The 20337-nt window shown below is 50.9% G+C and overlaps 1 protein-coding gene across 1 annotated transcript; it reads right to left on the reverse strand.

The window, feature by feature from the left end:
• Positions 1-574: 574 nt before the first annotated feature.
• On the reverse strand, positions 575-18589 carry LOC144941856 (DBH-like monooxygenase protein 1). Its single transcript, XM_078868350.1, has 14 exons — positions 18293-18589; positions 17427-17570; positions 16976-17155; positions 15987-16070; positions 14180-14362; positions 13150-13252; positions 12596-12831; positions 11863-11948; positions 10978-11074; positions 9772-9831; positions 7727-7857; positions 6643-6793; positions 6052-6209; positions 575-662 (listed from the first exon to the last, which is right to left on the reverse strand). Exons 1-14 carry the CDS (start codon positions 18587-18589, stop codon positions 575-577), a joined length of 1998 nt encoding a protein of 665 aa, XP_078724476.1.
• Between the last annotated feature and the right edge of the window lie 1748 nt (positions 18590-20337).

The following is a 20337-nucleotide window of genomic DNA, read 5'->3' on the forward strand; positions in this document are numbered from 1 at the left end:
ATCCCACTGCGGGTGCGCTCACAGTCACGCCGGTCATTCTGGGAAACAGCGGTGGATCCCCACAGCACCTGGCACCACCAGCCCATTGTCCAGCTGGGCGGAATTGTGGGATGCATGCAAAGTTAAGGACCGACCCATTTTTCAGCAATACAGAATTGTGGCATGCATGTAAAGTCAATGTCCAACCCTTTGTCCAGCTGGACGGAATTGTGGGATGCATGCATAGTCAAGGCCGAACACCACCAGGCCACTCAATCAACAACAAATTCACCACTCTCGTCCCTGAACCAGCGCCCTGTAACAGAGAGACATTCATGACAGGGTGACGTGTCGTGCGGCAATAGGCTCTTCTGTAGCGCAGCAGAAACAGGGCCTATTCCTGAAATGTCACTCTCTTGTTACATCACTTCGGAGACAACGCGCCCCCTTGCTATACCTGTCGCTCCGTGTCATCCCATCTGCTTATTTATTTTAATCTCTCACATCGAGCAGTGCACCAACCACCGTGGCAGAAAGGCCACAAATAAAACATCCACGTTACACATGCGAAGGTCGCTTTAATCAGTGGCTTTATTCACACCCGAGCCACACCGAGAGTTTCCACCTGTGGGGTAGCGAAGAAGTCCAGGACGTGTCTTGGGAAGAAGTCTATCTCACAATATCTTGGGAAAACCAGGACAGATGGCAGCTCTATAGCCACACTGCTTTTAACGACCAGTGAAACATTTCCACCGCACGTCAAATAAAAATCAACGTTTTTTTAATTGTCATTATTAGACTTCAGCACAATTAAGTAAAGAGAAGAGCGATTTAAAATCATCCCTTTACCTTTCAATCGTCATGTCACGAGACGGAACATTTTCAGTCGGGAACCCTGTGCCGAAGAATCGGCCCCGGAAGATGCTACGGAACTTTGGCTGAGGTCACTTCAGTCTAAAACCTTTTGCCCAGCAAAGAGTGCGGTGTTTTGTCGCGTGTCAAACAGATTTTTCTTGAAGTATTGGTACTGGGCTAAGCGAAAGTTGAGTGTGGCAGGAGAAATCACGAAAAACTATTCTGACATTTGCCTCAGCGGACCTCTCTATCCACAAGTGTGTGTGTGGGAGGGTGGTGGTATGGCACCAGCGGTCTCAAGGTCGGCCTCTATGGAGAAGGCTTGTGAAGAACGCTACTGGTCAGTTGGAGAGAGTCGCCCTCCAGCAACAACGGAGGGCAGTAGAGCCGCTCGCAACAAGCGAAGCACCAGGTGGCTAAAATACAGCAAGTTGGCACAGTAAGGGGTACAAGCTGGTGGTGCATCTACCGGTCATCTCAGTCAGTCAACCCATGGCACCTGGGGTCTGTCTCTGACCTCCTGTCAGCGGCCTTCGACACTTGACGTGTCCTCAAAGTGCACCAGGCCTGGCACAGACGCCGTGGTGACGTCGTCATCACTCAGTGGCGAATGGCGGGTATTGGTATTGGTGACGTGGTATTTCACACACGACACTACGGACCGAGTGACTTGATTTTGGTTCCCACCCTCGGCCAACGTTAGTGCTGAAAATCTGAACCAGCACTGTGGCTCCCCTTGTTTGACCCAGCACTGAATGAGTACCAGGTGCGGTGTGTAAAGCATCAGCAATGGGAGGATGATGACAGCCAGGCTCACTAGCAGCACTTGCTCCAGTATGAAAAATAAGAAGAGGTTTAACCCTTTCTGGCAATAAAACAGGCATGAAGACGTTCAAACACCTAAAACAAATACCTTTTATACTTTTATCCTGGCAAAAAAACGTATCCCATGATATAGCTGCTCAATCTGAGCTATAATTGGTCTGATACTTGCATTGTATTTGTGCTGTTCACCTTTTGGCGTTCTCTGGTCTGACACTGGTGGGACTAGGCCATAAAGAAGCCCGTCTTTCGATTTAAAGCTTTCGTGACTGCAGGGATTCATCTTCTTGGTTCTTTCGGTAAAGTCACGTAGAAGGGAAGTAATAAAATAATAAAAATAAAACATAATTAAATTATTCTCACGACGTTTCGGCCACAACGCAAGCAGCCGTCCTCAGGTGAAACCAGGTCTGTCGAGGCGACAGCGTCTGAATGAAACAGCACACGTGCTTGGAGCATATATATAAGCTGGGTTGGAAGGGGGAAGGGAAAGGGCGCCTTGACAAAATAATTTTCATATCAAGAGGAATTTAGCATATTTATGGGAAATGCAGGTATGTGATTAGTCCTACTTATGTCCGTGCATTATGCAGGATTAGCAGCATCCAAGGGAGGGGATATGGGAAATGCAGGTATGTGATTAGTGCTACTTATGCCCGTGCATTATGCAGGATTAGCAGCATCACAGGGAGGGGATAGGGGTAGCATTAATAAAGGGAAGAAGTTTTAATAGTATGTAGCTGCAGTAACTAAAACCACCACGTAAACAACTAAAGTATAAACTACATAGTATCATCATTATACTAAATATACTCTACAATAAGCTGAGTTACTAACAGTAAGTAATACATTACAATTCTATGTCGTAAAAAATATAATATGCTTCCATCTAAACTTTATTCTCTTACATCACACGAGTCTACACCGTACTATATACTGCCATAGACAAACCCAACATTAAATTACATACTGTATTGCTATAAACCACCCTATACCTTATCCATTGTAATATTACACTATGTATTATTCTACCCACCCTAATGTATATCACACTGCTGTATATTCACTATACAATTACGATATTATATATTACTTTGTACATTGTATTAAGCATGTACATCTTTATACTATTTGTTATTATACATTGTACCGTTGACCGTCGTGTGAAAGATACTAAGAGGAAGAAACAAGATATGTAAATGCAGCGGAGCAAATAATCCATTCCCTGCGGAGAATACAATGCCAGTGAGTGGAACGCGGTCTGAAAGTCACCATAAACGTGAACACAATCAGTTAAGATCCGAAATGGTTTATTACGTCCTTCCAATGATTGCTAAGCCAGAATCCATCTTCTCAGTTGAAATTGTCTCTGTGTTTGTATATATGGATCGCCTCATGAACGAATCTTTCATGGTAGCCAGATGGCTTGCAGAGAACCTCTGTCTTGGAGAAGTCAATATCATGTGAGCCCACTGAATTGTAACAGTGATCTGCCACGGCTGAGGTGTTTGTCCTACCGTGTTTCAAGTCTGCTTTATGTTCACGGATGCGGTCCGAGACATGTCGTTTGGTTTCTCCAATGTAACTGCTACCACAGAGGCAACTTAGTTTGTAGACGCCAGGGTACTGTATGTCTGGAACCACATCTTTTACAGACGGTACCAGATCACGGATTTTATGTACTGTGTTGAATCGGACCTGGATCTTGTGTTTAATCAGGATTTTGGAGATCTTTTTTGTGACCCCAGCAATGTAGGGTAAGGTGATGGTCTTGAAAGGCTCCTCAACGGGATCCTTCTTGATGGTTGGAGTGATGGCTTTGCGGATTGTGTAGTCGGAGTAACCATAGAGCCCAATGCATATCCGACCAGGAACACATTGCCAGTGAACTCAAACACGTACGCCAAGCTCTTAAGGCTAATGGTTACTCCGACTACACAATCCGCAAAGCCATCACTCCAACCATCAAGAAGGATCCCGTTGAGGAGCCTTTCAAGACCATCACCTTACCCTACATTGCTGGGGTCACAAAAAAGATCTCCAAAATCCTGATAAAACACAAGATCCAGGTCCGATTCAACACAGTACATAAAATCCGTGATCTGGTCCCGTCTGTAAAAGATGTGGTTCCAGACATACAATACCCTGGCGCCTACAAACTAAGTTGCCTCTGTGGTAGCAGTTACATTGCAGAAACCAAACGAGATGTCTCGGACCGCATCCGTGAACATAAAGCAGACTTGAAACACGGTAGGACAAACACCTCAGCCGTGGCAGATCACTGTTACAATTCAGTGGGCTCACATGATATTGACTTCTTCAAGACAGAGGTTCTCTGCAAGCCATCTGGCTACCATGAGATATTCGTTCATGAGGCGATCCACATATACAAACACAGAGACAATTTCAACCGAGAAGATGGATTCTGGCTTAGCAATCATTGGAAGGACTTAATAAACCATTTCGGATCTTAACTGATTGTGTTCACGTTTACGGTGACTTTCAGACCGCGTTCCACTCACTGGCATTGTATTCTCTGCAGGGAATGGATTATTTGCTTCGCCGCATTTACATATCTTGTTTCTTCCTCTTAGTATCTTTCACACGACGGTCAACGGTACAATGTATAATAACAAATAGTATAAAAATGTACATGCTTAATATAATGTACAAAGTAATATATAGTATCGTAATTGTATAGTGAATATACAGCAGTGTGATATACATTAGGGTGGGTAGAATAATACATAGTGTAATATTACAATGTATAAGGTGGTTTATAGCAATACAGTATATAATTTAATGTTGGGTTTGTCTATGGCAGTATATAGTGCGGTGTAGACTCGTGTGATGTAAGAGAATAATGTTTAGATGGAAGCATATTATATTTTTTACGACGTAGAATTGTAATGTATTACTTACTGTTAGTAACTCAGCTTATTGTAGAGTATATTTAGTATATTGATGATACTATGTAGTTTATACTTTAGTTGTTTACGTGGTGGTTTTAGTTACTGCAGCTACATACTATTAACACTTCTTCCCTTTATTAATGCTACCCCTATCCCCTCCCTGTGATGCTGCTAATCCTGCATAATGCATGGGCATAAGTAGCACTAATCACATACCTGCATTTCCCATATCCCCTCCCTTGGATGCTGCTAATCCTGCATAATGCACGGACATAAGTAGCACTAATCACATACCTGCATTTCCCATATCCCCTCCCTTGGATGCTGCTAATCCTGCATAATGCACGGACATAAGTAGTACTAATCACATACCTGCATTTCCCATAAATATGCTAAATTCCTCTTTATATGCAAATTATTTTGTCAAGGCGCCCTTTCTCCCCCCCCTTCCAACCCAGCTTATATATATGCTCCAAGCACGTGTGCTGTTTCATTCAGACGCTGTCGCCTCGACAGACCTGGTTTCACCTGAGGACGGCTGCTTGCGTTGTGGCCGAAACGTCGTGAGAATTATTTAATTATGTTTTATTTTTATTATTTTATTACTTCCATTCTACGTGACTTTACCGAAAGAACCAAGAAGATGAAGCCTGTCTTTGGTGTAGGCCAATCAGTTTCAAAGACAATGCCATATATGAACCTTATGGCGGTTACCCGGGTTACCATAGTACCCCGGCTCTCGCATAATGTCCGTGATGCAGTAATTTTTAGTCTGTTGTTGGTCGGCGATGCAGTAATCCACTCATCTCGACGAGCTGTACACGATGCACCATTCAAAGTTGAATTTTTCGATAACGGATTTTTTATGCTGATGTTTGGCGTTTCAACATCGCGGAGGGGCACTGATTTCGGATTGATTGGTATCCCAGTCGCGGAGTTAAGTAGACCCCTGGAAAAAATAGAGTCCCAGAAATAAAATATTTAATTGCCTCGGCCATTTTGTATTATTTGGTACCCCGGGGTACCGCCATAATGACCATATTACCAGAGCATGTTTGTTTGCATGTTTGTCACAAGTACCTGTGGTTAATGCAAACTTGATTCCTGGCAAACGGTATCTATTTGGTGTTTTAACACCTTAACACAACTGCTGTTTTATTTGCCAGAAAAGGATAAAACCTATTCTTGTTTGTCATACTTTCATACTGGCAACAAAAGTCCCGCAGATATTTCACTCGCTTTTCAACAATTCCTCCGTTGTTGCTGAAAAACTCAATTGCCAAAAAGGTCCCATGATAAAGCACTTACAGCCCCATGCGTTAGCATAGGCCGCACGGGGCGTCTTTGTCCTCGCACGTGTGTGTGCGTGGGTGGAGTGTCGGTGTAACGGTCCGCATGCTGCGCTGCAAAACTCAAAAGCCTGGGTTCGATTCCCGGCAAACTGCGAGCATGAGTGACGTCCGAACTGGTTGGCGGCGCTCACGTGAGCGCCACGAGGGCGAGCAGCACAGCCAGAAGGGCCGGCACAAGTGACGGCCGGGCCCCTGCGTTTGGCGGCGGCTCCCTCGGGACGCAGGGCGGCGCTTCGGGATCCTTGGGGATCTTGGGAACGTGCTGGGCCGGAAAGGCACTGGAGCTGTGCTGTAGGGTTTGTGGGAGAGGGTTGAGAGAGAGGCAGAGAGGGGGTGGGTGGGGGGGAGAAGGCGGTGTGTTTGTTTTGATGGGGACGAGCGAGCTGAGTAACGATGGCTGTTCGGTCAGTCACTCATTCGTTTTGCCGAATTCACGGCGTGTGCTCGAAATAGCGGTGCTAATTCGGGGGCAGGGTATTCCGGCTGTACGTGGAATTGTCTTGGTCTTGCCATGAATTTATGTTGTTTCAATTTACAGCCCATTTACAGAATGTAATTGTGACAGGTTTTACCAAACACCACAATACTATTATCACGTGCCTTTCCCCTGCCCATGGCCTGCATGTGAGCAGCATCAACGGCTCTCACACGAACTTCCCTCCTGCTGCTGCTCCCTCCATCACTTTTCTCCTCTTCCTTCCCCCCCACCTCCCTTGCCTCACCTCTCCCACGTGGATCGCGAGATGCTCCATGTCTCGGGCGGCCGCCTCCGCGCCGCGCACCGTGGATTCGGTCCAGTTGACTCGGTCGTACAGCAGGAAGACAGGGACACCCTGTGCCTCCGGGGGGCTGAGCACCATGTACGGGAACTCGCTGCACCAAGGCGGAGGGGCGGGGGAGACGGATGACGCAGTGTGAACCAGAGCTGGCGTGACTCCTCATCGAAACTATAAAACCATTTTTTATTTTTACCAGGTAAGGCCCACTGAGCTACTATGTAGCTCAACGAAGTGAGTGGCTCGTCATCGTGTGGGAATTTATAGCAGCAGCCAAATACTCTGAACGCACGTTGAAAAAACGGAGGACCCGGAGAAAAATCCCCACGGCCACGGAGAGGGACATGCAAACTCCAAATATACAGGCGTCAGGGTTGCGATTAAACCCACGACCTCTTGTGTACCAGGCGAGGGAGTTAACATCTCCTAGCCACCGTGGCGCCCTTCAGTAATAGCCGAGACGAAGCGTCGGCTGGCGAGCCCCGTTCATGCTGCTGCTGGGTTGACAGCGGCGAGGGGCGAGTTTGAGAAACTTTCCGAATCATATCGGCCGTGAAGGTCCACGCGCGGGTTTAAACGTTCACTCGCTTCGGCGAACGAAGCCGGCGGAAACGCCATCCCAGCTCGAGTCGATCATTCACGCGATACCCCTCCGACCGGCGGTGTGCGGCGGAGAGGGGTGCGGTGTGGTGGCGGTGGCGGTGTGGTGGTGGCGGTGCGGTGGTGGTGGCGGTGTGGTGGTGGCGGTGTGGTGGTGGTGGCGGTGTGGTGGTGGCGGTGGCGGTGTGGTGGTGGTGGTGGCGGTGGCGGTGTGGTGGTGGTGGTGGCGGTGTGGTGGTGGCGGTGTGGTGGTGGTGGCGGTGTGGTGGTGGCGGTGTAGTGGCGGTGTGGTGGCGGCGGTGTGGTGGTGGTGGCGGTGTGGTGGTGGTGGCGGTGTGGTGGTGTGGTGGCGGTGTAGTGGCGGTGTGGTGGTGGCAGTGTGGTGGCGGTGTGGTGGTGGTGGTGGCGGTGGACAGGACGGGCATCTCACGGGGTCACGGTGAATCCCAGCGAGGGGGCCACGGCGGCCATGTCGTAGAGGCTGAGGCACCGGGAGACGTTCACCCGCGGGTAGTAGTAGATGAAGGCGATGCACATCTCGTCCTGCGTGGAGAGGCCACCCTGTGGGGAGGAGGCAACGCGAGAGGGAGAGAGAGTGAGGGCCGAGACGATCGCAGAGGGAGACGTCGTCATCGTCGCCGCCGAATCTGTCGATGCCACGACGCTTTCCACTCCTTTGTTGTCCTTCTCCCGGCACCTCCGCTTAGCGCGGTTGGCTACACTACGACGGTGCGGAAGAAGTTCAACGTACACCCCACACGTACCATCTCCCACAATGTAACAATCCACCAGGTACCCGGTCTGTACGCATTACGGGGGAGTGCTGGCGCTAGTGGTTAGCGTAACTTGTGCTGTGAACCCCTCTGCTGACACCAGTTTGATTCCTGACCGCAGCAGCGAACACCGGTGGCGAGTGACACCTCAATCCAAGACCGTAGCCATAGAGTCAACATTGGGGGGGACCAAATCTTCCAGGGTGTCTGAAGGTCCCAACCCAGAAAAATATCTAAATTTGAAAACTCATTTCCTGCCTAAAATATAAAAAAAAAAACACATGGGATGGATTTTTATTTATTTTTTACAATAATGTCTAATAGTGTATTGCATTACATTGCTCTGTTTTAACTTTTGTACCATTTCTTGTTTCATTGTATGTAATGGCAGGGATTAAGGATTAATTAAGAACAACCATAACCACAATCATATAAACAGCAATTTATGCATTGATTTATATGAAGACAAGTCCAGATATTGTGGCGAAGGTTTATCAAATTGTTGTTTTTATTTACATAGCATAGCAATTCTTTTTTTATAGTAATATATTGGGAGGGGCGACATTTTGAGCATATTCGAATAATGGGGGGATGTCCCCCCCCCCAATTTATATTACAATGCACACCCTGGCCCCGACAGTCGCCTGCCGACTCCTCATTGGTCTTCGCCAATTGGGCTACCGGACGCGTGGAGGCCACTCCGACGTCTTGCCTCGGCAATCGGCAACCTCGTCCGTCGTGAGCGCAACAACCCACCCGGTGCCGACCGTTCTTCCCTCGTCACGTCCACGCCGCTCACCTGCTGCATTTCTCTTCTGAACTCCCGCACTGCCCGTCCCTGTCCTGCCACTGAATTCCTTGCATCCGTCTCAGACACCCAAACTAAACTATTAAATGTTTTACAGGTAAGGCCCACTGAGCTATATGGCTCTAAACGCACGTTGATTCTAAATGTGGAGGGAAAAGCCGGAGGACCCGGAGATAAATCCACACGACCATGGAGACATGGACACTCCAAATATGTAGGTATCAGGGTCGGGATCGTACCCACGACCTCCTGTATACCAGGCGAGGTAGTTAACATCTCCTAGCCACCGCAGTGCCCAAAGGCGAGCAACAACCTGTTCTCAAAATACCAGCAACGTCTACATGGTCAGGATCCAGTTGTCTGATCTGTACCGGAACAGAGGGCACTCTCGCCTCCAAAAACCCTTTTCCACCCGGACTCGTCTCACGTCTCGTCCAACGTGGCTTCCACAGCCCATCGCTAACCTGCCCCGCTCAAGCTATGCACCCCCCTTGAGCGTGCCAACCGCGCCGCCTAGGACGGTTGGCTACGTCCTGTGCGAAAGAAGCCCAACATGTACGTACGTACACGGGCACCCGTATTGTGGACATCACTGCAGTGGTGGAAGGCAGTGGGAAATTAAGGTCACCCCCATCATCATCATCATGTCGTTGTGATGTGCTCCTAAGCGCCCGCGTTCCTTTTGCTGCCCGCCTTCAGCAACTCGCACTGACCAGCACTGGTGAAGTATGGTCAAACAACTCACATGACTGGACATTGACATGCAGAGGCATTAATCCAGCAGTGACATTGACTAAATGCTGTAATACTACTCTTATTCCTGACGTTGTTGTTGCTGTTGGTGAGATTTGTGGTCAGAGAGGAGGAGACGGTGGTGGTGGTGAGAGCACGCACCGTGGTGGTGTGTGAGCGGCTCGTGCTTCTGTAGGTGCACTCCGTGACAAGTTCATCGCCCTGCCAACACACACACGCACAACACACGCACAACACATGCATCACCAAGCGCTCACAGCGACATGGTCAAGAGGTCGCACGTCTTCCATTCGTCGCAGAGAAGGCTTCACAGTTTGAGCCCAGTGGGTCACCCTGGTTAATACTGCGGCTGTGGGTAAAGGTGCAGCCCTGAAATTCTTTGCTCATGCTACCGCTGGCAGAAGGGTCTTCCACTCGGGCAAGCTCTAGAGAGGACGTATTAACTAGAAAAAAGAGATACTTGCCATCTGCTTCACAAGCGAATGTTAAAGAACCCGTAACTTTATAAATTAAAAATAGTAGGCGGCCATGTCTCCCAAATGTTCTTAATTAAAAAAAATCAGAGTAAATTGCTATTCTGTATTTGACCAGGTAAGGCCCCACTGAGGTCCGTAGCTCAGAAGCGACCTGGCCACAAATGAGAACCCAACGAAGTGGCTTATCTCGTGGAAATGTATCGCAGGCAAATACTCTAAAACGCATGTCTCTAAATGTGGGGGGGAAACCGGAGTACCCAGAGAAAAACCCACGTTACACTGGGGAAAGAGACACGCAAACTTCAAATATACAGCAGGCGTCAGGTTCGGTATCGAACTCACGATCTCCTGTACACCAGGCGAGGTAGTTAACATCTCGTCACCGTGGCACTGCAAACCGGTTAAACTTAACAAAAATAAGTAGCAAATATTGCTCTCTACTGGCAGACAAGACTACAACCGTCTGTGAAACAAGACCTCCGCGATAGCCCTGCACTACAAGCACGGAGCGATGGACCACCAATTAAACACGACGAACAATTTGGAACCCAATGAGAAGTGATCGCCGCCACGCAGCAGCAGCATGGGCAAAGTGCTGCCCTCCATCCCGCGAGGGGGCAGCACTGACGCAGCTCCGATGTTGTTCGATGTCGCCAATTGGGTCGCCGATGTCTGCAACTGGGGACGGATTAAATTTCTCTCCAATCGGTCGGTCGGCCGCAAAGCTCCACGTTCGTGCTTTCCAGTGGCAAAGCGTACAACTGGGCGACTCTCTATGACGGGGGGGGGGGGGGGGGGGTTCGATTGCGTGGGCAGCGAGCGCGACCCGTTCGCCCACCCCAAGGCCACCGTTGCGTGACGTCGCACTCACGGGCAGGACGGAGGTGAGCTCCTTCAGATAGCGGGCCTCTTGGTAGTTGAAGTCGTACCCCATGTCCCTGCCGAGGTGGCCGATCTGCTTGCCTTGCCTGCGAAGGAAGCGAACCGACGGAGTCACCGCGTGGCGTTAGCGGATCTCCCTTTTTTACGAGGCCTGTGGTTGGAGTGGCAGCAACCCGCCTGCAATCTTGAGTCTTGAGGCTATCCAGGATAAAGTAATGCCATTTATTGTGATTACACTGGTCAACACACTTTTCTGGCATAAGGTATTCCAACAATTTTAAGGTAAGTTTGGGGTGCTGATTCCAAATCATCAGTTTTTGTCTATCACATCAGGTTTTTGAGATATCAAATATTGCATTTTCAATAAAAATTGCAGAAGAAAAATATTAAATAAATGTGGATATCTACATAAAATGATATTATAACACACTATCCTAAAAATACAGCACCATATTTTAACACTAAAGTAGTCACTGACTCGCAACAACTTGCATAAAAATGAAATGTGATAGAGCAAATCTGAGATCATATTTGGAATCAGCACCCTGAAATTAGTATTAAACAGCTGCAAAAGTCCAGGCCAGTGTTATTACTGCACACACACAGAGACAAGACATCAGAGATCACCCGTCTAACGCTTCTACCAACCATGGCTACTGTTCCCACCAACTCAATGTCTTGCCTCCTCCACCCATGTTGACGAATCGGTCTACCAGATTGGCTGTTTTGTGTCCTCCGGACTGCGATCAACCACCACGCTGCAGGCCACTCACTGTCGTAAAATACTCCACAATTCTACTCGGCTGGACCGTGGCGATTATGACTTCGTCGCCCACGCGCAGCTGCGTGTTCGGGACGCGGGACACCCACTCACCTGAAGTGCCGCAACTGCATCGCCGCTCCCAGCAGGTGTGCGTGCAAGATCGTGGCGAAGACCTGGATCTCTCCGCTCTGTCGAGCCTGCGTGTGGCCGCATGGACACAGAGAGACACGCACATGACCATAGATAGACATCAATACGGGGGTGGGGGGTGTCGTGATGGTGAGATGTTAACTCCCTCGCCCGGTATGCAGGAGGTCGTGGGTTCGATCCCTGACCCTGACACCTGCTGTATATTTAGAGTTTGCATGTCTCTCCTGGTGGTCGTGAAGATTTTTCTCCGGTTTTTCCCTCCACGTTTAGAAACATGCATTTGGAGTCTTTGACAAGAATTAGATGGTATATTTGTTGAACTTCTAGCCAACCGGGGGGAAGGACAACAAACTCAACAAAAAAAGCCGTTATAAATAAATGAGTTTTCAAGCTAGATTTAAAGGTGCATAGCTCCAGTGGTTTCCTAATATCGGAAGGAAGAGTGTTCCAGACGGCCGCAGAAGCGCACCTGAAAGCGTGCTATGTGCTGACCGCCTTTGTTCGAGGGCCACTCAAAAGCCGCCGCTGCGAGGATGGGCGGAGTTTGCGTGATCAGTGTGGCGACCAGGAGAGGCGTTCATCCCCAGTTGACTGACCACGGCTGACGATGATGTTGTTGATGTCCTCTGGAGTACTCTAACTTTGGACAAACCTCCCACGCGTGCCCGCCCCGGGCCCTGCCGGGGCTGCTCACCGATCTGCCCGGCTCGACTCCTGCCGGGCGAGGCAGGGAGCCGCGGAGCGCGTCGCCGTGCGGACCCACGGTGGAGAAGCCCAGCGTGGGGCAGACGGCGTAGCTCACGAAGGAGGGCGTCACGGGGGGGATGAAGTGGGTGGGCTGCGGGTTGACTCCGACCTCCAGCATCCCCGAGTCGTACGCACGCAGCTCGGGCGTGATGTAGAAGCGCAGGCCCGAGCTGTCCGTCACGCCTGGTCATGTGTTTGATGCGCACGGGACACAGGCACAGCGCCGGGGGGCATGGGTTAGGGTTGGGCCGTGGTTGCCACACCGTCCTGGTTCTTCCCCAGGAGCAGTCCTCTTGTCGACGTAACTGGTGTCTGTTCTGGGAAACCTGTAAGTCTTCTATACAGCTCAGTGGGCCTTACCTGGTAAAAATTGTTTAGTAATAGTTTCAAAGCTCCGCTGTTTGATCAGTTGCTAACACGGGCCCCCCGTTACCAGTTCCATTTTAATTCCTCGCACGCAGGGAGCCCCCCCCCCGCCCCTGCTGACGCTAACCCTCTCACCTGCCAGCTTGGCTGGGTTGTCGTAGTGGGTCTCCAGCATCACGAACTGGGGGTCCCCTTGTGCGCCCAGGGAGAAGCCCGCCTCAGGGGGGTAGTCGAACGTCTGCACAGGAACACGCGCGACGCTGAGCACGCTCGCAAATTTTGATTGAGTTCACCTCGGGCGAAACCACTCAGGCCAAAAAGACTCGGCGCAACGGCTCTCTCGAGCTCTCCCTTCGAAGCGAAGGCCCTCTACTGTCAGCAGTGGCTTTGAGCGAGCAATTTTAGGGCTGTGCCTTTACCCGAGAAGGAAACTGACACTATTGGGAAACATTTCGTATGATGGACAACAACAACAGGAAAGTTAAAAGCGTGCTGTTCGGAAAAATGGAAAGAACCGGAAAGGGAGAAAGACCTTACGGAGGATGGCTTGACGACGACTCGAGCCATACTGGCACAGGACAGAAATGAAAGTGGAAACAAATGAAGAAATGTGCAGGGGGCACCTACGGGGCTATCCGCCCATGGATCGTGATGATGATGACCTTGACCTCCCTAATCCGTTTGCGAATACAATCATTGCTCGTGTCATCCCGATGGGTCGTTTCCCATCTGCCGGCGAAACGTAAGTTTACTCCGAGAGGAAAAGGGCAAACTTAACTGCGGAGTGGAGGCAGAGGGATGGCAAGAGGAGGGCGGAAGAGACGGCGGTGAGATGACATCACAGAGTGGAGGCCAACCGCTGGACAGGAGCAATTCGCGAAAAGAATGGACTGGAGACGGCGGGGGAGGCATTCGCCCAAAACAATGGGTAGTTGGTTGGCTACGTACGGCGCGAAAGAAGTTCAACGTATATACATTACTACTTCAGTGGCGCTTCTGCAGCGCTCCCTCTGGCGGAGGTTTTCCCGCCAGCAGTTGCATGGGGCCAGCACTTGCAGGGCGCCCACCTTTACCTCCGCCCACTAATTTTTTATTTTTTGTTACCGCGATCGAAAAAAAGAGGAAAATATAATGGACGAGCTGAGCAATCGAAGGTGCCACTCACGCCGCCGCCCACGGCCCAGCCGGCCATGATGCCGCCGAAGCAGTGGGTGAAGGAGTCGGGCATGTTGGGGTGGTTGCACTCGTGGCTGGCTCCAACGTGGGACGCGTTCGCGTTCGCCGAGCACGTGTACACCAGGATGTGGTGCACGAAGGCCTCGTTGTTGGCCTGCAGCCGTGGCACCACCTGGCACGGAGACACGGACCGAAGATCGCCCACACACTCCCGACGAGCAGAGCCGTCTCAACGAAAGAATAAGAAGTGGGGTTTAAACCCTTTCTGGCAATAAAACAGGCGTTGTGTTCAGATGTTCAAACACCAAATAGATGCCTTTTTGGCAAAACATGCCAACAAACATGCTCTGATAATATACGCGTTGCCTTTGAAACGAGATTGGCCTACACCAGAGACAGCCTTCTTCATGGCCTCGTCTCTGTACAAGTGTCAGACCAGAGACCGCTAAAAGGCGAACAGCACCAAGACACTGATAGCTCGGAGCGAGTAGTCACATCTATGGGATACCTTTTTGCCAGTATTCAAAATGATGAAAAATAAGAATGGGGTTTTACCCTTTTTGTCGCTTTCCGGGGTACTTTGAAGATTTACAATTAATTGAAATTGTCACGCGCTGCCGCCACCGCCGCCACCGCACGGCGTTCGTCCCTCGCTCTCGCAGAGAGGGAAGGGCACGAGGCGAGCGAGCGAGGCAGCAGCCACACGCGGTGAACTCATAGCTGTCAACCCGTACGGGTTACTCCGTATTCTTGTCCAGGGAAATTGAGTTTTCACGTCCACAAGGCGCACAGTCGTTTATTTATGTTTCTCTCTTGTGATGGGACTTTGTAAGATGAACGTTGACATTTTATAAGGGCACGGGGGTGACCAATAAGGTCTGAATTTGTCTGTAATAAGGTAGGCACTGATAAGGGGTTGACAGATATGTGAACTGCTGCCTTGCCTACTAAAAACTACTTTTATTTGACCAGGTAGGACCCGCTGAGCGATACAACAGCTCTTTTTCAGAAGCAACCTGGCTATGATAAATGATATTCCAACGAAGTGGCTTATCACGTGGAGATTTACAGCAGCCAAAGACGCTAAACGCACGTTTTTAAATGTGGAGGGAGAAACCGGATGATCCTGAGAAAAATATACGTGGCCACGGGGAGAACATGCAAACTCCAAATATACAAGCGTCAGGGTTGGGATTGAACCCATAAACTCCTGTATACCGGGCGAGGTAGTTAACATCTTGCCACCACGGCGCACAAGGGGTGGCACCACGCCCGACCGCCTTTGTCTCCCCAGTGGTGATGTTTACACACCGCACCTAGGTACTTATTTAAGGCTGTGTCTACCTAGGAGAGGCCCACGACCATTTGAGCTATTTGTCACTGATGTTAGCCATGAGTAGGAATCAAAATGAAACCTCAGTCGCTGAGCTCACAGTGCTGTGCGCTAACCACTGCGTCGCCGCTCCCACCTTGAGAACACGTTGTGTGTTTGGAAGTGCCTTTGGGTTGCCACCTTCTCGGCTGTAGACTAAACCCGGACATGTCTCCGAGTGAGCACGAGGACTCTGATCAAGTCGGTGTGGTTTCTGAACAATAACGGTGCCAGATCTCTGTTCAAATCAATTCCTGCCGACCGAACGCAGAGACACCGATATTGCGCACCTGTCCGGGGTCACACACGCACACACCGCGGGCCGGTGGCACCCATTGCACCGCACCGGTGCGGCCGTGTCTGCCGCCGCGCCCGTGTGCATGACGAGCCCCAACGCGAAACCCCGCGTGGCCCCGCGTCTCACCTTAATCAGGTGATGCTTGTGGTCGAGTTTCGGCACCGGGAAGATCTCACACTGATAAAAGGTCGACTGCGCTGGGATCTCGAACTGGGGATTAATCGTCGCGCACAGAATGAGGGGGTCGGTCAGGGGCAGAGTTACGCGAGGCGGTGGAGCTTTTGTACTTTGACGGCGAGTGACCGTCGAATGCTGGAATCTCCACAGGCGGCCCGACACGGTCCGACGCAGCGTGGCGGCGCTCGCTTAACCGCCGTCCTTTCTTGAAATGAAGGCGCGGTGCTCTCTGGTCGTACGTAAAGGTCACCGTAGGGGTCAGTCTTTCTAGACTTCGATCCTCACGACCCCACACGTTCCGCCAGTCTTTTAATAAAACTGTCAAATGTGCAGCCCTGAAATTCAGGCCCACAGGGCTGCCATGCTTCTTCGCCACGTAAAGCAGGTAGTGCCCTGGGTGAGCTGCATTTCTTTCATAATGAATGCCGGCCCCCATGAGTTAGTTGGGGCGCTAATATATTCGTCTAATAACAATTTTTACTTCTAACAGCGTTCGCTCGCTCGCCCTCGTAGTCGAGAGAAAACGACACGGAGGCGCGAAAAGGAACCACAGATGAGCGGGAAGGCAGCAGCCACGCGGTTAGCCGGCGTCATTAATTGCCCAAGCTCCGCGGTCCTCGTTATATATTGAGGTGTTATCGGCCAAGTAACGAGTGGTATACATGTGGGAGGAAACCGGAGCACCTGGAGAAAACCCACGTGATGCGAGGGGGAAACGCTCTATCCCATGCAGATGTTACAAGGTGGAGTCCACATTTTGTGCTGTACCGCCTTCTCAAGAACAGGGTATGGCACCTCACTCGACATCTGCGCGATCCGACTAACCCTCGCTGCCTCCGCAGTGCTGCATTGCCGGCAGCCACGTGCGGCATCAGCCACCGCCGCCCGGGCTCTTGCTCCGTTTGCATCGCCCCCCGGGGCCGGCTGGCGGAGGTCACCTTGTCGTAATTGACGTCGAAGTGGGCGTGCTGGGAGGGGAGCGGCTGCTCGGACGGAGGTCCGTGCCCCAGCAGCTGGACGCTCATGGAGCCCCGAGTGGTCGGGCCGTGGTACGGAATGTCGGCCTCGCTCGCCGGGTCCTTCGCTCCGTAGGCCCAGACCACGCGGATCGTGTCCTCCTGTCCGGGGGGTGCGATAGCAGCGGTGTCAACGAATGAGTGGACGAACGCGCGAATATGATTAACCAAGTGAACGAGTGACCGCATTAAATGAGTGAATGAGTGAATTAACGGGTGAACGAGTGAATGAGACGCGTGAACGCAGGAACAAATAACGAGCGGACGAATGAAAGAGTAAATTCTGGAGCGAACGTGTGGACTCACGAATGAACAAATGGGTAAAGGAATGAGCGACGAACGAACGAGCGAATGAACGGGGCGAGTCGCTCACGTTGAGCTCCATGTCGTGCGCGTCGCACGTCCTGAGGGGCCGCTGCAGCCGCATGTGCGTGTGTGTGCCGTTCTCCCGGAGCCACACGGCCGAGTAGTCCTGGCTGGCATCGCGCAGCACCTTACGGTCAATCACGTGGCCGTCCTGTCACACAGGGAGAGGTGGGGAGGGTCAGAAGGAGGAGGTGGAAGGAGACACTTCAGAATCAAAATGTTAAATTTGTATTTTTTTATTTTACCAGATAAGGCCAACTGAGAGCTGTGCAGCTCTTTTTCAGAAGCGACCTGGCTTGTCACACATGGCAGCGCGTCGAGGTGGCTTATCACGTGGAAATGTATAGCGGACCAAACACTCTAAGCGCGTGGTGTTGATTCTAAACGTGGAGGGGGACCACGGGGAGACAGAACACGCAAACTCCAAATATACAGCAGCAGGCGTCAGGGTCGGGATCGAACCCACGACCTCCTGCCTACCAGACGATGGAGATAACATCTCAGCACAGATGTCCCGGTAGTGGCAGGTCAGAAAGTTACACGAAAACAAACAACATAAAAAACACGACAGGAGTGCAAAGCATAGAGGTCGGCAAATCATGAACAAAAATATCAGTTTACTGGCCGGGGGCAGAGCTTAAACACATCAACTGCAGTGCAGGCCTCCTCTGGCAGACGACGGCAGGCGCGTACTAAACCCTGTTTTGTTTGCTGGGTCAGATCGTGTAAATGCCAATGTGTGTCGCTAAACCCGCCACCACCTGACACAGACAATTCGCAAGTAAACCTTTGCTAGTGGCGATATTGGTCGCAAAAGCCCGCGGGCTTTGAACTGACATGGGCGTTGAACAGCTGTCTACCAAGTGCCCTCACCATGAAGTGGGCAGCCCCCGTGCCGTCCACCCATCCCAGCGCCACGTCCGAGCCTGCCATGCTCCCCGTGGGGCTGAAGCCCACGGCCACCCAGCCGAGGGTGCGAACCCGGACCTCCATGACGATGCGGTCGGCGTCGAAGCCCCACGACAGCTGCAGGTCTCCCTCGCTGGCCTGGGCGCTGAGTGGCAGCTCTCCCTCGACGTCCAGAGACCTCGAGGCGGCAGCAGCAGCAGCAGTAGGAGCCGCCACCAACATCGCCGCCACCAACATCGTCACCGGCATCTTCGTCGGCATCGCGGCGTCAAGAGCAACTGAGCGGAATCAACGACACCCGCGTGCGTATAGGGTAGAGGTGCAGCCCTGCAACTGCAGGTGGAGTCGCCCAAGTGCCGGATTATCCAAGTAGCAAAAGTAGCTGCATAAGTAGTAGCTACGGGCCCCGCACTTTCAAGGATCCTGCGCTAAATGCTTTCAAGCTATCGATTCCGGTTCAGTGATTCTGCACTTGCTCTATTACTATAGTACTATACTGCCTTCAACTTGTATGACCGACTGGGTGTTTAAGGTTAGCGATTTGTCGTATTATCTGTCTGTATAGCAAATGAAAAAATCCAATTACTTTACTATGCAAGTTAAAAATGTGTGATTGAATATTTATGCCGCCCTCGCTGGTGGAAGATCTAGAGAACCTCAACTACGCTGCTCAAACGTCTTGCAAGGGGTTGTGAGTGCCCACACTTTACCCCACCACACGCAACCTATCGATGGGCAATTTTTGTTTTATATGCGGATGCGGTGAACAACAAAAAAAAGTTTCTTAGCACGGTGCGCTAACCACCAGTTACTTTTGTTACGAATTGAGTATTCTAAGAGTTGTTGTTCTGTACTGGATCGATAACTCGCGTGTGAGCGCTGAGCTGAGTTATCAATTAATTACATTTACCGCAATTGGTGGAAGGTAAAACTTCGCTTGGCTGTTCAGTGCGGCTGGGAGCGAGTCTGCTGCAGGTCTTCTCCTGGCCCCCACTCTTCGCGCTGTTAAATAGCCGCTCGACAGATACGACGGACTGGTCAGGTGAGTAAATGTCGCAACTTTCCGGAGATGACCAACGTGATAGCGGTGGCTCAATCTCAAGTCCAAGACTCCGAAAAGGTCCACGAGTGAATTCCGCCATCTAACAGTGCCGTGACAAGGGGGATCGACACCACTCGCACCACGCGACCAAAGTTCACGTGGGCTTCATGGATCCGTCATCGCTGCCTTGCCCCTATCGGAGGTCGGTAGCGATAAAGGGCTCGCCGTAAACAGAGCCTCGTCATACCACGTGCGAGTGTCTAAGACTGTGTATAGTCCTGTAGATGCGGTTGTGGTGGTGGAAGACTTTCACGCACAACCACATAGGTACGTGCACGGCCCCCGGTGTATTTGCCAATCCACAACCAGGTCTCGAAACAAATGGGGGACATCTGTTGCAGGGGACCCCAACTGAAAAAAACAAAAACACCAGAGTGTATACACACCCAAGGCAGTAACCAAATCATGCAATGACGAGGCAGACGAGAGCGGGTTGCAGTGCTTGGGGAAAGTTGAATTTGAAAATGAAAATCAACTTACGAGTATGAACATGGTAATGTGCCAAATGAAGGAGATGTTTAACCACTGCGGGCTGCATGCCAGCGTCACATTGAAACAACTACCAAGCCGCGAACATTGTTAATGTGCGGCCATTGTGTAGGTTAAGGTGACCACCAACGCAAGAGTGAAGAAGCCATTGTGCCCACCCACTGTGACACCCTGCCGCCATTTGTACAATATAATCGGCCACGTGGCTCAGTGGGCACGTGGCTAATAACAACCGAAACGAAACAAAGCGAGACTTTCCGTTGACTTTGAGCTGCTTTATTGTCTACACCAATTGTAATCGACAATTTTCAGAGGTGGGGGGGGGGGGGGCTGGCAATTTCGCCGATGAGACATCATCAGTGTGAGAACCGCCACACATTTGAAACAGTTCCGGATTATCCCAGTAGCAAAAGTAGCT

Source organism: Lampetra fluviatilis, chromosome 25, assembly GCF_964198595.1.
Source record: "Lampetra fluviatilis chromosome 25, kcLamFluv1.1, whole genome shotgun sequence".
Lineage (NCBI taxonomy): Eukaryota > Metazoa > Chordata > Hyperoartia > Petromyzontiformes > Petromyzontidae > Lampetra > Lampetra fluviatilis.

Excerpts from the sequence above, each read along its gene's own strand:
- LOC144941856 (XM_078868350.1), bottom strand. The coding sequence starts at position 18,589 with ATGCCGACGAAGATGCCGGTGACGATGTTGGTGGCGGCGATGTTGGTG. Across the intron at positions 14,363-15,986 it reads ACAAGCATCACCTGATTAAG|GTGGTGCCACGGCTGCAGGC; the intron begins GTGAGACGCGGG and ends TCTCCGTGCCAG. Across the intron at positions 6,210-6,642 it reads TCGCGATCCACGTGGGAGAG|CACAGCTCCAGTGCCTTTCC; the intron begins GTGAGGCAAGGG and ends CAAACCCTACAG.